This window comes from Canis aureus, chromosome 1 (assembly GCF_053574225.1).
Source record: "Canis aureus isolate CA01 chromosome 1, VMU_Caureus_v.1.0, whole genome shotgun sequence".
NCBI classification, from domain to species: domain Eukaryota; kingdom Metazoa; phylum Chordata; class Mammalia; order Carnivora; family Canidae; genus Canis; species Canis aureus.
The window spans coordinates 107,211,835-107,227,435 of NC_135611.1; the positions used below are offsets into that span (position 1 = coordinate 107,211,835).

At 50.0% G+C, this 15,601-nt stretch overlaps 1 protein-coding gene across 2 annotated transcripts; it reads right to left on the reverse strand.

The window, feature by feature from the left end:
* Window positions 1–2,020: 2,020 nt before the first annotated feature.
* On the reverse strand, window positions 2,021–10,833 carry SIGLEC11 (sialic acid binding Ig like lectin 11). 2 transcript variants are annotated; one of them, XM_077844601.1, is made up of 9 exons: window positions 10,686–10,833; window positions 10,210–10,590; window positions 9,743–10,024; window positions 9,517–9,564; window positions 5,398–5,655; window positions 5,031–5,315; window positions 4,691–4,787; window positions 4,336–4,417; window positions 2,021–2,764 (listed from the first exon to the last, which is right to left on the reverse strand). In XM_077844601.1, exons 1-9 carry the CDS (start codon window positions 10,717–10,719, stop codon window positions 2,555–2,557), a joined length of 1,677 nt encoding a protein of 558 aa, XP_077700727.1. In that variant the 5' UTR covers window positions 10,720–10,833; the 3' UTR covers window positions 2,021–2,554. The 2 variants fall into 2 exon arrangements, 1 of the variants encoding a protein (XP_077700727.1); XR_013350204.1 differs by having other exon boundaries at window positions 2,711–2,764; window positions 4,666–4,787.
* Window positions 10,834–15,601: the final 4,768 nt, after the last annotated feature.

Here is a 15,601-nt window from a genome sequence, read left to right on the forward strand (position 1 = left end):
TGCCAGGAGCCCAACGAGGGACTCGATCCCGGGACTGCAGAATCATGCCCTGGGCCAAAGGCAGGCGCTAAACTGCTGAGCCACCCAGGGATCCCCTGAAATTATATTTTAATTCTGAAGAAAAGCCACCCAAGTTCTTGATTTTTAAAATACGCCATAGGGACACCTGGCTGGCTCAGTTGGTGGAGCGTGTGACTCTTGATCTCAGAATTGTGAGTTCAAGCCCCACACTGGGTGTATAGATTACTTAAAATCTTTTTTAGAGATGCCTGGGTGTCTCAGCAGTTGAGGGTCTGCCTTCAGCTCAGGATGTGATCCCAGGATCTGGGATTGAGTCCCACATCAGGCTCCTTGCAGGAAGCCTGCTTCTCCCTCTTCCTGTGTCTCTGTGTCTCTCATTAATAAATAAAAAAAATTTTAATATTTTTAAAAAATAAAAACAGGGGACCCCTGGGTGGCTCAGCGGTTTAGTGCCTGCCTTCAGCCCAGGGCATGATTCTAGAGTCCCGGGATCGAGTCCCACATTGGGCTCCCTGCATGGAGCCTGCTTCTCCCTCTGCCTGTGTCTCTGCCTTTCTCTCTCTCTCTCTCTCTCTCTCTCTGTCTCTCATGAATAAATAAATAAAATCTTTTAAAAAGAAATAAAATTTAAAAAATTAAATTAAATTAAATTAAATTAAAATTAAAATTAAAATAAATAAAATAGGGTACCTGGGTGTCTCAGTTGTTGAACCTCTGACTTTGGCTCAGGTCGTGATCCTGGGATTGAGTCCCGCATCAGGCTCCCTGCATGGAGCCTGTCTCTCCCTCTGCCTATGTCTCTGCCTCTCTCTGAGTGTCTCTCATAAATAAATAAATAATTTTTTTAAAAAAGACGTTGATCAAGAGATGCTGCATAATCTTGAATGGCAAAGCAAATTGTGCTGTGGAAGATGGAATTTGACACATCAACTTTTCTTTTTAATTTCTATTTTTAAATAATCTCTACACCCAACTTGGAACTGGAACCTGCAAAAAACCAAGTTCAGGGGTCGTTGGTTCCCTGAAACTGACCCAGCCAGGCACCCCTTGACACATCATATTTGAAGAGCAGTTAACTTTATGCCAACACATGTTCACTATATTGGATCATAATTCTAAGGTTGAACATGTTTTCTCATTAACGGACACAATAGAAAAAAGTAAATGGACATTCAAAGGGAAAAAATAAATTGGATGTGACCACTACATAAACTACAGTGGAAAAAAAAAAAAAACTACAGTGAAAATTAGTAACAAGAAACTGTGCTAAAATGAAGTGGGGTGGTTTCAATAAGAAGAGCCCTAATGCCCCACCATTCATAGTCAATTGCAAACCCAACAGGAAGAGACAGATTTGACCTTGCAGGCAGTATACTATTCCACTATCCCTGCGGGAGGGAGACTGGCTTTTCTTAATCCCACCCTGCCCCCAACAGCTCAGCCAGTATACTTCCAACTCCCAATTTACTCCAATGGGTTTCCCCATTTGCCCCTTTTCTGCATAAGAGCGTGCCTCTGCTGCAGATTCACCTTACAGTTTTGCAGGCAACTTTTTTTGTTTCTTTTTTTTTTTTAAGATTTTATTTATTCATGAGAGATGCAGAGAAAGAGGCAAAGACATAGGCAGGAGGAGAAGCAGGCTCTCGGTGTGGAGCCCCATACAGGACTTGATCCCAGGATTCCAGGATCACGACCTAAGGCAAAGTCAGAGGCTCAACCTTTGAGGCACCCAGGTGTCTCTTTTTTTCTTTTTAAAATTTTTTAAAATTAATTAATTAATTTATTAACAATTGCAGTTCTCTTTTATTCCCCAGTAAACCCATTTTTGCTGGCAAAGCAGTTGGCAGTTTCTATTTTAAGGCTAACATGATATCAAAATGGAAATGGAACCCAGACCGTAATAATCGCAAGGAATTTTCTAAGCAAATTCTACAAAAGAGAAGACACTGTGGAGGAGAACCAAAACATCCAGGACATATAAAGAAAGAGGCATCTATAATTCAGATAACCTATCATTTATTTCTGAAAATCTGTGAATGATTTTCTGTGTGGTGAAAATACACAGCAAGTTGGGTTTCCAAGAAGCAGGCTCAGAGTGTTCCTGAGGAAGCGGCCCAGGGAGTCAGGGCTACAGAGCTGGAACCGCCCTGCAGAGCCTTACACCAGGTGGGCTGCCCTGGGAAGAGGCGTGATCTCGGGCAGGCTGCTCTCTGCATCTGCACCACTGTCAGACCCTTCACGTTCATTGCCACCTTGACTCCCCTCAACGACCCGGGGAGTTAGGTGTATTGTGTCCACTTTGCAGAGAGGGAGAATGAGAAGTAAAGTTGAACTCAGGCTTGAAACTGGTGACAGGCTGAAACTTGAGCCCCGCTCTGTCCATCGTACTAGTGGGACTCCCACTCATTATTTGGCAACCCGTTTCCATGGAATGGAAAACCATTCTCTCAGGAATTGTACCCGATGTCTCCCTCCCTGAGAAGCCCAAGGCCCTCTACACAGAGGTCGTGGAGCTCGCTGGAGCTGGGGGTCATCACTTCCAGATCTTGATCTCCGAATACTCCGTGACGCTGGTGCCCTCCGGGTCCTGAGGCTTCCAGGGCCTCAGCCCCTGGAAGGTGAAGGAGGCATAATGGAGCTCCTCCTCCTCCTCCTCCTCTTCCTCTAAGGTGGGAACACCAACAGCTGCAGGCGGGTGGGCTAGGGGCATGGATGCCCCTAATGGACACTCATGCTTATAACCCTGAATGGAGATGAAAGAAGGGTCCAATTAGGATAACTGGACCTGGCAGATAGCAAGGAGGATCCACAAGCAAACCTAGAAACTGAGCACTTACTCTTTCATCTATTCATTCCACAAACATTGGCTGTACCCTCATTCATTTATTTATTCATTCATTCAATAAATATTGCCTGGCCCTTGGTAATCAATTGCCAGGCTCCTAGATTCCTCACAACAAGCTATTAGAGAGACATTACTATTCCCATTTATCAGGTGAAGAAACTGAGTCTAAGTAAATATCCCAAAAATCACACATTGAGTTGTCAGTAGGGCCAAGATTAACATCTGGGTCTCTCTAGCCCCAGTGCCTTCCACCCTATGGAACAGCTGCCCTGTGCCAGGCCCTGGCTCTTCAGTGGGGAACAAAGCAGACGTCATCCATGACCGCTGACTAGCTTGCAGTGGGGGAAGCTGACATTGTTGTAGTCACTTATATTTCCATCTAATGGCCAATTGTGATGTGAGAGGTGGTGTGAGGACAGAGATTTGCTCAGAACTGAACTGCCCTCTGGGACCACTCAGCATTTCAAAAGTTCAGGCAAACGAAATCACAAAATTGTACCAGGAACCCTTAAAGCAAAGGATATTGTTCAGGAAAGGGCTCACCATGGCCAAAGAAAGGCTTGACCCTTTGTGCCAGCATCTGGGAGGGAACCTCTAAGTCAATGGACTGTCCTGCCTGATGGGAACATCTCTGTTCACCTGAGGCCTTAGGCCACACCAAGTAGTTTACATTAACGTGACTTATGGTGAGGCCTTGAGCCACATGGTATCAGCTTGACCTCTAGAGGGGATGGAGACCATATAACAAAGGTCATAAAGGTGCTCCATACCTATGTGACCGACCCCTGATAGGAACCCAGGACACAGGGCTAGGGTGACCTTCCTTGGTGGCAATATCATGCCCACACACATGATGCCACACCACACTCCCTGCTTTTTATTACACATCAGTGCTGGGAAAAATCAGCGCCGTGTATGGGGTCTTTACTGGAAGAGATGCCTGGAAGATTCCTGCATGGAACTCCCCTGGGCAGAGTCGAGGTGCCTCTCCCCTTGGCTGCTTTAATCTGTATCCTTTCCCCGTAATCAACTAACTATTAGTATAACAAATCTCAGTGAGTTCTATAAGTCCCTCTGGTGAGCTATTGAACCTGAGAGTGCCTTGGGGACCTGTGAACTTTGTACTTGTTATTTTGGGGACATCCCCCTGGCATGGTTATTTTGATCTCCTCCCCGTATGTTGGGGAGGAGAGACAGCAAGGAGGGGAAAGTGATTCCATGGGAGGAGGTTAGGGTAGGGAGGGCCCAGGTGAACACAGGAAGGTGCTGTGGTCCTTGGCTCTGCAAGATGAGTCAGAGCAGAGAGGAGAGTGACTCCCGGGTCACTGGCCCAGGTGACTGAGTCCATGGGGACCCGAGAACATAAGCCTGTTTGGGACATGATGACCAGCTAAGTCATCTAGAGGGGTGTGGCCATCTTTGGGTGGTGGCCAGATAGGATCCCAATGAACAGAGGGCTCATCACTCACCCAGGAGAGGGGACCCAACATGCAGGCAGCATCCTTCCCACCAGCTGTAGGCTCAGGAGCCTGCTTCCTGCAGGTCTTCACTCTGAGGGGGAAGCCACAGTTAGCAGCCCAATTGACTCACTATTGTCCCCTGCTTACAAGTCTGGCCAGGCTAAGGAAGGCTGGAGGAGGGACCACAGAGCCTGATAACTCATGAAAATGGGCATGGCCAGGATTAGGGTGGCAGCAGACACTTCTTTGATTTTCTGGCCCAATCCCCAAATCTTACGGCCTCCAGCTGGGGCTGCCCGGGACCCTAGGACTTGGACCCCTTCCACCCCATGCACTCACCCTTTCTCCCAGGGACAGCACTCACATGAAGAAGATGAGGCAGGGACAGAGACTGAGCAGGCCAGCAACACCAGCACCCCCGACAGCCCCCAGAAGGAATCCTCCCCCATGCTCAGGTTTCCCTGTAGGGGAGTGGGGTTTTGGGTGAGTCCCCTCCAAGCCTCAGGATCCTTGTGTGCCCTCCTCCCAAGAAACTCCAATTCTGATGGTCTTCAGCCCCCAACCAGGAGAAAACCAGGACTTTGCCCCCCTGCCCTTCCTCTCTCTCACCCTTTCCCATCCAGACCCCAACCCCACCCCCAGAACATCTTTCCTAGGATCCGGACTCCCTCCTCCCACACCTCTGCCCCCAAGAGCATCCAGACCTGGCAGCAACAGGACAGCGGCGCTCTGTTTCCCGTGCACATTCCAGGCCTCGCAGCTGAGTCTGAGGCCAGAGCCCAGCGGCCCACGGAGGCTCAGGGAACTGTTGGCCCAGGGCCCCTCAGCGCTGGAGGTGACGGTCAAGGAGGCATTGCTGTGGTTCCGCTCCAGCAGCCCCTCCCCCAGGCGCCAGCGCAGGGTGGGGGCCGGGCGCGCGTGGGAGGAGCAGGTGCACTGCAGCGCCTCGCCCTCCCAGGAGCAGGAGGGGCTGAGCGGCCGCGGGGGGTCTGGGGGAGGGAAGAGAAGGGGTCAGCGGTGCCCCTGCTCCCCAGGCCCCGGTGTCCTGCCCCCAGGAGTCCCCTCACTCACAGACCACAGAGAGGTGCAGGGAGACGTGCTGGGAGCCCAGCGAGTTCTGAGCTCGGCAGGTGAAGTCTCCTTGCTCCAAAACCCCTACTTGAGGCAGGTCCAGGATGGGACTTCTGTAGATGGGGGTGGCATTCAGGGCGGGGGACCCCTGGAACCAGCTCAGCTCCGCAGGAGGGTTGCTGTCAGCAGCACAGAGCAGGAACAGAGATTCCCCTTCCAGGACCTGAAGAGATGAGCTATTCCCTGGGTATTTCAGTTCTGGGTGGAGAGAGAGAGAGAGAGAGAGAGATTGAGAGAGAGAATGCACACTCTGAATCCAGCCCAGAGGCTCCACAGCCCTGGTCCTATTTCTCTCTCCTCTGAATTTCACCTAAGTTGGGAAGAGATCTCCACAAATAGTTTCATAAGCAGATTTATGGTGATATAATCCACATACCATACAATTCCATTTACATACCACTTAGAGTCATGCCACAATCAATTTTAGAACATTTTCATCACCCCTAAAAACAACCCTGTATCCCCCCAACTGCCTCCCCCCCTTACTCCCAATCCCCCCAACCTCGAGCCCCTGGCAACCCCTAGCCACCTTTCTGTCCCTATAGATCTATTCTGGACATTGCCTGCAAATAGAATCATGCTACATGTAGGCTTTTGTATCTGGCTTCTCTTGTGTGGCATGACATTTCCAAGGTTCTCCTGCTGGTGGCCCCTGTTGATGCTTCACCCCTGTTCATGGCAGACTCATGTTCGTCGCATGGATAGGCTGCGTGGTGCTTATCCACCCATTGAGAGACCCTGACTCCTTCGAGGCGAGCGCCCTTAACTACATTTCTCCCTCTCTTTCCCCAACTGCTGAACACCCCTCACTCAAGCACCCAAAATTCAAGTATCAAACCCTTCAAGGCTTTTCAGGACATGACCTCTACCTCTTCACCTCCTTTCCCTGCCCCGGTTGTCTCAGGATAAATAGGGTATCCACATTTTGCATTCCAAAATTCACAAAGGAGGAAGGGATGCTCAGAGCAAAATCTCCCTTCCGTGATGTCTCCCCGGGCAACAAATCTGTCTCATCAAAAGCAACATTTATTGCCAGTTTCTGGTGTGGTCTCCCGGGGCTATTCTATAACAGCCTTATGTAGGAACGTTGAAAATATACATCCCTGAGACCTCACAGTTTTGTTCCTGGGCATGAAATTTACAGTCTCACTCCTCAGAGCACTGGCACTCCCCAGGAGCTGGTTAGAAATGCAGAACCAGGGCAGCCCAGGTGGTTCAGCGGTTTAGCGCTGCCTTCAGCCCAGGGCATGATCCTGGAGACCCAGGATCGAGTCCCACATCGGGCTCCCTGCATGGAGCCTGCTTCTCCCTCTGCCTGTGTCTCTGCCTCTGTGTGTATGTGTGTTTCTTTCATGAATAAATAAATAAAATTTTAAAAAAATTTTAGAAAGAAAGAAAGAAATGCAGAACCAGAGGTTCCGCCGGCTTCCTGAGTCACATCTGCATTGTCACAAGATCCCTGAGAAATCTGTGTGTACAACAGAGCTTGTGAAGTATGGCCTCAAGAAACATTCCTCTGTTCATGAGGGGAATGTTAGAGGCGGCATGATCATGAAAACTAAACTCTGGGGCAGCCCGGGTGGCTCAGCGGTTTAACACCACTTTCAGCCCAGGGCGTGATCCTGGAGACCCAGGATCGAGTCCCACAGCGGGCTCCCTCCAGGGAGCCTGCTTCTCCCTCTGCCTGTGTCTCTGCCTCTCTCTCTCTCTCTCTCTGGGTGTGTGTCTCATGAAGAAAGAAAAGAGAGAAAGAGAAAGAAAGAAAGAAAGAAAGAAAGAAAGAAAGAAAGAAAGAAAGAAAGAAAGAAAGAAAGAAAGAAAGAAAGAAAACTAAACTCTGTGGACAATTGAAGTGCCCACCAAGAGTGGAATGTGAGAAGGTGAGGGACGCCTGGGTGGCTCAGTGGGTGAAGCGTCTGCCTTCGGCCCAAGTCATGATCCAAGGTCCTAGGATGGAGCCCCATGTCAGGCTCCCTGCTCAGTGGGGAGCCTGCTTCTCCCTCTCCCTCTGCCGTTCCTCTTGCTTGTGCTTGCAGTGTCTCTCTCTCTCTCTCTCAAATAAATAAATAAAAATCTTTTTTTTTTTTAAAGAGTGAAACTAAAATGTGGTACCTACAGACAAGGAGAGGCAGAAATTACAGCAGCAAGCAATACAGATGAATGTCAAGAACACGAGGTGGTGCCACATCACAAAAGTCAAGGTAGCTGTGACCCTGCAAATCCATTCCTAGAGCCAAAAGAACTGGAAGTGGGGAGTCAAGCAGATCCTTGTATGGAAGTGTTCAGAGCAGTATTGTTGACAGGAACTACAAGGTGACAACCCAAATGTCCACCCACAGATGGATGGATGGATGGTGGTCCCTCTATACAATGGAACAATATTCAGCCCAAAAAGGAGTGAAACACTGACCTGCACGCACTACAGTGTGGATGAACCTTGATCACATCATGCTGAGTGGAAGAAGCCAGACGTGTTATTTCGTAAAATTACAAGAAAATAGAAGGTATGTGGATGTGTTAATTAACTGGGTTGTGTGAATCCTTTAGGAGTGTAAATGTATATCAAATCTCCATATATCAAATCATCACCTTGTACACTTTAGATATATACAATGTATTCATCAATTATACTTTCATCAAAAATAAGATAAAATAGGGACGCCTGGGTGGCTCAGTGATTGAGTGGTTGCCTTCAGCTCAGGGTGTGATCTCGGAGTTCCCAGATCCTCTGCCTGTGTCTCTGCCTGCCAGTTCCTCTGCCTGTGTCTCTGCCCTCCCCCCACCCTCGTGTCTCTCATGAATAAATAAATAAATCTTTTAAAAATAAATTTAAATAAATTAAAAATAAAAAGTAAAGTAAAATAAAATAAAGAGAAAGAATGGTAACACAGTATTCAGCATAGTGGCTTTCTCCGATGCCAGATAGAAAGGGCTGAAATTGGGAAGGGGCATTTAGGGTGTTCCAAAGGCAAGGTTGCTGTTCTTTTTTTTTTAAAGTAGGCTCTACATCCAATGCGGGACTCGAACTCATGACCCTAAGATCAAGAGCTGCATGCACCTTGGGATCCCTGGGTGGCTCAGCGGTTTAGTGCCTCCCTTCGGCCCAGGGTGTGATCCTGGGGTCCCAAGATCGGTCTTGCATGGGGCTCCCTGCATGGAGCCTGCTTCTCCCTCTGCCTGTGTCTCTCCCTCTCTGTGTGTGTGTGTCTCTTGTGAATAAATAAATAAAATCTTAAAAAAAAAAAAAAAAAGTTGGGGCAGCCCCGGTGGCGCAGCGGTTTAGCACCGCCTGCAGCCCAGGGCGTGATTCTGGAGACCCGGGATCGAGTCCCATGTCGGGCTCCTTGCATGGAGCCTGCTTCTCCCTCTGCCTGTGTTTTTGCCTCTCTCTCTCTAGCTGTGTCTCTATGAATAAATAAATAAAATCTTTAAAAAAAAAAAGTTGCATGCACCATGGACAGAGTCAGCCAGGTGCTCCTGTTCTATTTCTTTTTAAAAATATTTTATTAAAAAAACAAAAAACAAAACAAAAAGGGCAGCCCCGGTGGCGCAGCGGTTTAGCGCCGCCTGCAGCCCGGCGTGTGATCTTGGGGACCCCGGATGGAGTCCCACGTCGGGCTACCTGCATGGGGCCTGCTTCTCCCTCTGCCTGTGTCTCTGTCTCTCATGAATAAATAAATAGAATCTTAAAAAAAAATAAAGATTTTATTTATTTATTAGAGACACACAGAGAGAGAGAGAGAGAGAGAGAGAGGCTGGGCTGCCCTCCTGTTCTATTTCTTAACCTGGATGGTGAGTACCAAGGTGTTCATTTGATGGCGATTCTTCATAACCTGCATGTATTTGACAAATAGTCTTTGCATATAATGAATCACCTGTCATTGCATATAATAAATAGTAAGCAAAAATCATCTGTCACAGTGAAGGGGTGGGAGCGCCTCCCCGCTCTGCTCTCCCTGTGTATCACTCTGGCCCTCCTGGCTTGGCTTCGAGCCCCAGGCTCTGCTCTGCCAGGGAGAGCTCCCATCCCAGCCTCAGGGAGAGGGCATCTTGACCTACCTGTGCAATTTTCTCGGGAGATGCTGATGCCCAGGTTCTGTGGGGCATCTGCGACAGAGACACAGTGAGGAATGGAGTCAGAGTCCACCCTTCCCATGCCACCCACCCCCAGGAGACACAGAAATGGGAATTGAAACAGACAAGTCCTGTGTCCTCCCTGCAGCCCCCCTGAGCCCCCCTGCCTCCCCCCACCCCCCGGGGAACCGAGTCCTTGCCCCACACTCACAGGAGACGTTGAGCGTAATGGTGCTTTGAGTGCTCATGCCAGCTTTGAAGGTCACCCGACAGGTGAGATTGGTGCCATGGTCCTGCGGGCGTGGGATGAGCAGGATCTCCGAGGAGTTATAAGCCTCCAAGCCCAGTCCCGAAGGTTTGAGGGCAGGCCCTGTCCAGGAGATGGTGGGGGCCAGCACCCCATCACAGGCCCCCAGCACAGAGCATGTCAGGTGACTGAGGCAGCCAGACTCCAAGGGCTCCTTGACCCAGATATCCGGAGCCTGTGTCAGCTCTGGAGAGGAGAGAAAGAGAGGCCGGACCTCAGAGGGGACTCCCCTGTGTGCTTCCCAAAGAGGCACCCCAACCCTGAACTGACTATGCTCTACTCTCCTGTTTAAGATGAGCAGCAGGGGGTCTGTTTCTTCCCTCAGGAACACCCCCCCACACCTGTTATTGACTCTTGGGGACCTTCCCTACCTCTCACACTCACAATGAGCATGTTACTCCTGTAACTGTGTCTCATGGGACCTCTGTCCAGATGAAAGTAATAGTGTCCGCTGTGTTCCCTCCGGGCGTCTGTGATACTCAGGGAGCAGTCGCCAGCCCCAGGGTCTCCAGAAAGGTGGAAGGGAAGTTTGATCTTCCTCTTTGTTTCTCTGGCTGGTTTGTTGGTGGCCATGAGAACTTCCCCTTTGGGATTACCCTTTATCCGGAACCAGGAGCCATAAGCAGGTGTAGCACTGTGCCTGCCAACCTGGGGGTAGGAGACGGTGCAGGGCACGCGGACACACAAGCCCTCCTGCACCGTCACAGAGTCCTGCACGTGTAGCTCATAGCCTGGGTCCTCCTGCAGGGACCCTGGGGGGACATCGAGGCTTAGCAGCAGCGTCAGAACCAGCACTGCCCCCTCCCCCGCCAGGACCGCCCCCATCCCCAGCTCTCAACCCACTCACAGGCCCACAGCAGAGACAGCAGCAATACCAGCATCTCCAGGGGTCCGGGGCTGGTCTGTCCTCAGTCTGGCTTCTGGATGTGCCTGTCTGTCCCAGAAGGAAGCTCCAACAGGAAGCTTTTGCAGGGAAAGAAGAAGGTAGTGATCATCTACGGAAGAGGAACCCCAGGAAGGAAATCACAAAGTCCTGACAAAACCCTTATTCCAACTTCTCCTTTCGCAGTTGCAAGAAGCAGAGCAGAGAGGAGGCAGGTCTGGCCCTAAAGAAAAGGAGCCCTACATCAGCCTCAGCGGAGGGCAGCCCCAGCAGTGGGGCTTTCAGGGAGTATGGGCTCCAGGTGAGGTGCTGGGGGCAGGATTCATTCATGCACTCATTCATTCATTCATTCACCAGGCAAACATCTACTCCCCACAGGGGCTGGGGACAAAGAGAAGAACTTGATCATCTGACTCCTGCCTGCAGGCACCACATCTCCTGTGACCCCCAAACCCAATGCCCCTGACCCCCGACTCAGGAGCATTCAGCTTCCCAGCCTGCCTTGGGGCTATGTTGCAGTCCACACAAGCTCCCAGCTCCACAGTGAGAAGCAGGCAGGGACACAAGTTCCTCACACTCCTAAGGGCCTCACACCTGGGGTGTGATGCTCTGAAGTTGCCACCTTGAAATCCTTAATAATTGTATTTATTAAGGATTTTTTAATTTTTTTAAGTTTTTTTAAGATTTATTTATTTATTTATTTATTTATTTATTTATTTATTTATGATAGAGAGGGAGGGAAGGAGAGAGAGAGAGAGAGAGAGAGAGAGAGAGGCAGAGATACAGGAGGAGGGAGAAGCAGGCTCCATGCTGGGAGCCCAACGTGGGACTCGATCCCGGGACTCCAGGATTGCGCCCTGGGCCAAAGGCAGGCGCTAAACCGCTGAGCCACCCAGGGATCCCCTATTAAGGATTTTTATTTTAAAGATTTTATTTATTTATTCATAGAGACGGGGGGGGGGGCAGGGCAGAGGCACAGGCAGAGGGAGAAGCAGGCTCCATGCAGGGAGCCTGATGTGGGACTCGATCCAGGGTCTCCAGGATCACACCCCAGGCTGCAGGCTGCGCTAAACCACTGCGCCACCGGGGCTGCCCTATTAAGGATTTTTTTAAAGGGGTGCCTGGGTGGTTCAGTTAGTTAAGCATCTGCCTTCTGCGCAGGTCATGATCCCAGAGTCCTGGGATCAAGCCCCACATAGGGCTCCCTGCTCACTGGGGAGCAAGCTTCTCCCTCTCCCTCTGCCCCCATCCCCACTTGTGCTCTCTTTCTCTCTCAAATAAATAAATAAAATCTTAAAAAGTGAAAGAAAAAAAAAGGAAAGGATGTTTTTTTTTTTAAGTGCACAGGGCCTGAATGCACGACCCTGAGATCAACGCCTGAGCTGAGATCAAGAGTTACTTAACCAACTGAGCCACCCAGGTACCCCTAGATTTGAATCTGTGTTTTGTAGATGAAGGTACAGTGGGGTAATACTTAATGGGGTAAGGAGCACGCACCGGGGAAATTGGAACCTTGGATCACACATCTCCTCCGACCCCCACTTCCTCCATTCCCAGAGCAGGTTCTCAGTCCCACTCCCACTCCCATGCCCCTACAGGGCACAGAGAGGGTTTGAGCCTTGCTGAGCTGAGAGGTGGGAGGCCTAGACACCTGTGTCTCCCCTACACTGCAAACCGCCCAGTCGAGCTTGAGGGATTGGACATTAACTAGCTGTGGGGGAAGGTCACTGAGAGGATGGGACCACCAGTTGACCTGTGAGCTGGACCCAGCACCTCACCCTTGCCCCTGTCTGTGAAACGTGGGTTTTGCGTGTCTTTTTTGCTCCCAGAGGCTGCTCCTTGAACACCCACATGGTATAGGTGAGTGAGCCCAGTTAAGGCCCCGTATATAAACTTTAAGATTTGGAGGCAGATGTGGGGATCCACTCATCTTGCAGCCCAAGACACACCTCGTATGTAAGTTCCCTTTGCTTATTAGAACTGCTGGCTACCAACACATGCTATGACGTGGATCAACCTCAAAAAATTATGCTAAGTGAGAGGAGCCAGACACAAATGAAATGCCCAGAAAAGACAAATCCATGAAGACCAGAAATAGATTAGTGGTTCCCAGGGGCTGGGGGAGAGGAGAGAGGGGGGTGGCTTCCAATGGGCATGGGGTCTCCTTTTGGGGTGATGGCAAAGTTCTGGAACTGGATACTGTATACATTGAAATGGTAAATTTTATGTTCTATGTTTTTACCGCATTTTTTAAAAGATTTATTTATTTATTCATGATAGAGAAAGAGAGAGAGAGAGAGAGAGGCAGAGACACAGGCAGAGGGAGAAGCAGGCTCCATGTTGGGAGCCCCACACGGGACTCAATCCCGGGACTCCAGGACCGTGCCCCGGGCCAAAGGCAGGCGCTAAACCGCTGAGCCACCAAGGGATCCCCCACACAATTTTTTTTTTTAGTCTAAAATAAACAAAAACCGGGGCAGCCCGGGTGGCTCACCAGTTTAGTGCCACCTTCAGCCCAGGGCGTGATCCTGGAGACCTGGGATCGAGTCCCACATCGGCTCCTGCATGGAGCCTTCTTCTCCCTCTGCCTGTGTCTCTGCCATTCTCTCTCTCTCTCTCTCTCTCTCTCTCTGTCTCTATGAAGAAATAAATAAAATCTTAAAAAAAAATAAAATAAACGAAAACCAAACCACGCCCCAGGTCAAGAGAGACCATCACTGGAAGAAAGGAAGAAAGCTTTTACCTTTTTATCAAAGGGGCCCCATATTTTCATTTTGCTCTGGGCCCTGCAAATTATGTAGATGGCCCTGGTGAGAAATTTCCAGTCTCAGAGCTGCCCTAAGCTTGACAAGGTCAAGCTGTCAAGACTTTCCTATGGGGTGGGGGGGGGCAGTGCTTGGGTGGTTCAGTAGTTGAGCATCTGCCTTTGTTGTGCCCCCCGCCCCCGGTGGACACACGGCGGTCTGCTCGCTGCGAGCCCCAGCCCAGAGCCCCAATATAGGTTGGGAAGTTGCTGACCAGGAAAATTGCTGAATTGATCACAAATACAGAAAAGGAAATGAGAGGAGCACAATCCGCAACTGCATAGCGAGAGCTTCAGTTCCTTTTCATCTGTAACTGGTTCCTCACTTAACTGCTCAACCACTGGTCTCTCAAACACGAGGCGACTTGTCACATTTTTTTTTTTTTTTTTAAAGATTTTTTTTTTTTTTTTTTTTATTTATTCATGATAGTCACAGAGAGAGAGAGGGGCAGAGACACAGGCAGAGGGAGAAGCAGGCTCCATGCACCGGGAGCCCGATGTGGGATTCGATCCCGGGTCTCCAGGATCGCGCCCTGGGCCAAAGGCAGGCGCCAAACCGCTGCGCCACCCAGGGATCCCGACTTGTCACATTTAACTAAATGATGCCAGGGGTTACCAGAGAGGTGTCGCACAGCATCAGCAGAGCACATCCCGAGCCATGAGTTGTCGACCCAAGGTCATCATGTCCCCTGCCCATCCGTCCAGTTGCCATTGCTACTGTATCGTCCACAACCTGGTCTGGCTGCAGGGACAGCTGCCCTGACTGTGGATGTGCATGCCTGTGTCTCTGAGTATGTGTTTTGTACTCATGTATCCACAGGGGGTGAGGACACTTGTGTGTGTATATGTGCACACATGCTCACATGCTAGGTATTTGAAACCAGCCTCCAAAGCTAATAGTGAGAGAGACCATGTATATCTTGGGTACCATATTAGGGATTTGGGTCTTTATTTCTGGCGCAACAGAAGCCCCATTAAAGTGTTTAAAAGCAGGACAGGGCACCTGGGTGGCTCAGTTGGTTAAGTGTCTCCCTTTAGCTCAGGTTGTGATCCCAGGGTCCTGGGATCAAGTCCCACATGTAGCTCATTGCTCAGCAGGGAGCCTACCTCTCCCTCTCCATCTGCCTCTCCCCTCCAGCTCATGCACTCTGTCGTTTTCTCTCTCCCAAATAATTAAATAAAATCTTTAAAGGGGATCCCTGGGTGGCGTAGCGGTTTGGCGCCTGCCTTTGGCTCAGGGCGCGATCCTGGAGACCCGGGATCGAGTCCCACGTCGGGCTCCCGGTGCATGGAGCCTGCTTCTCTCTCTGCCTGTGTCTCTGCCTCTCTCTCTCTCTCTCTCTCTCTCTCTCTCTGTGACTATCGTAAATAAATAAATAAAATTTTTAAAAAATCTTTAAAAAAATAAAAGCAGAACAATTGTGCTTATAACAGTGAAAATATTAAGTGGTCCTGCAGAGCCTGGTCACTCATGAGAGAAGACCCAGAAGGAGCTGCTCTCAGTCTCTGGCTCGTTCTGCACAGCGAGACTCATTTCTTCCAGGCTTGGAAGGGGTATCTCTGCCCCAATCTGTGTTGCTGACCGTAACGTACCTGTCAGTCTGGGCTGGACCAGGGAGAGCTAGCCAAATCCTGAGCCAAATTCAAGCCTCCACAGCCCTTGAACCCTGGAGTCCCTGAGCTGCCCCAGGTGACTTCAGGGTGAGAGGGCGAATTCACTTGTGCTCAGGGACATAAACTAGAGAGACCTACAACTGCAGAGTTGGCAAGTGACTTCCTCCAGACTCCTCCCAGAGTCCTGGCTGTGGTTTCTGGGGGCTGAGGCCCGGGAAAGGGCTCAGAGCAGGTGCAGTGGTGGGATGTCTAAGTCTAGGACATGTGACATTACCCAAGATGGTGATGGGGGGATGGGGACTAAGAGAGAATCAAAGAAATACCATAACCCAGGTGGAGGATTCAAGAAGGCAGCACATGTAACAGACAGAATAATGGCCCCCAAAGATGCCCACACTCGAATCCCCAGAGCCTGTGAATATGTGAGCTCGCAGGGCAAGGGGACTTTGCAGGTATTACATTA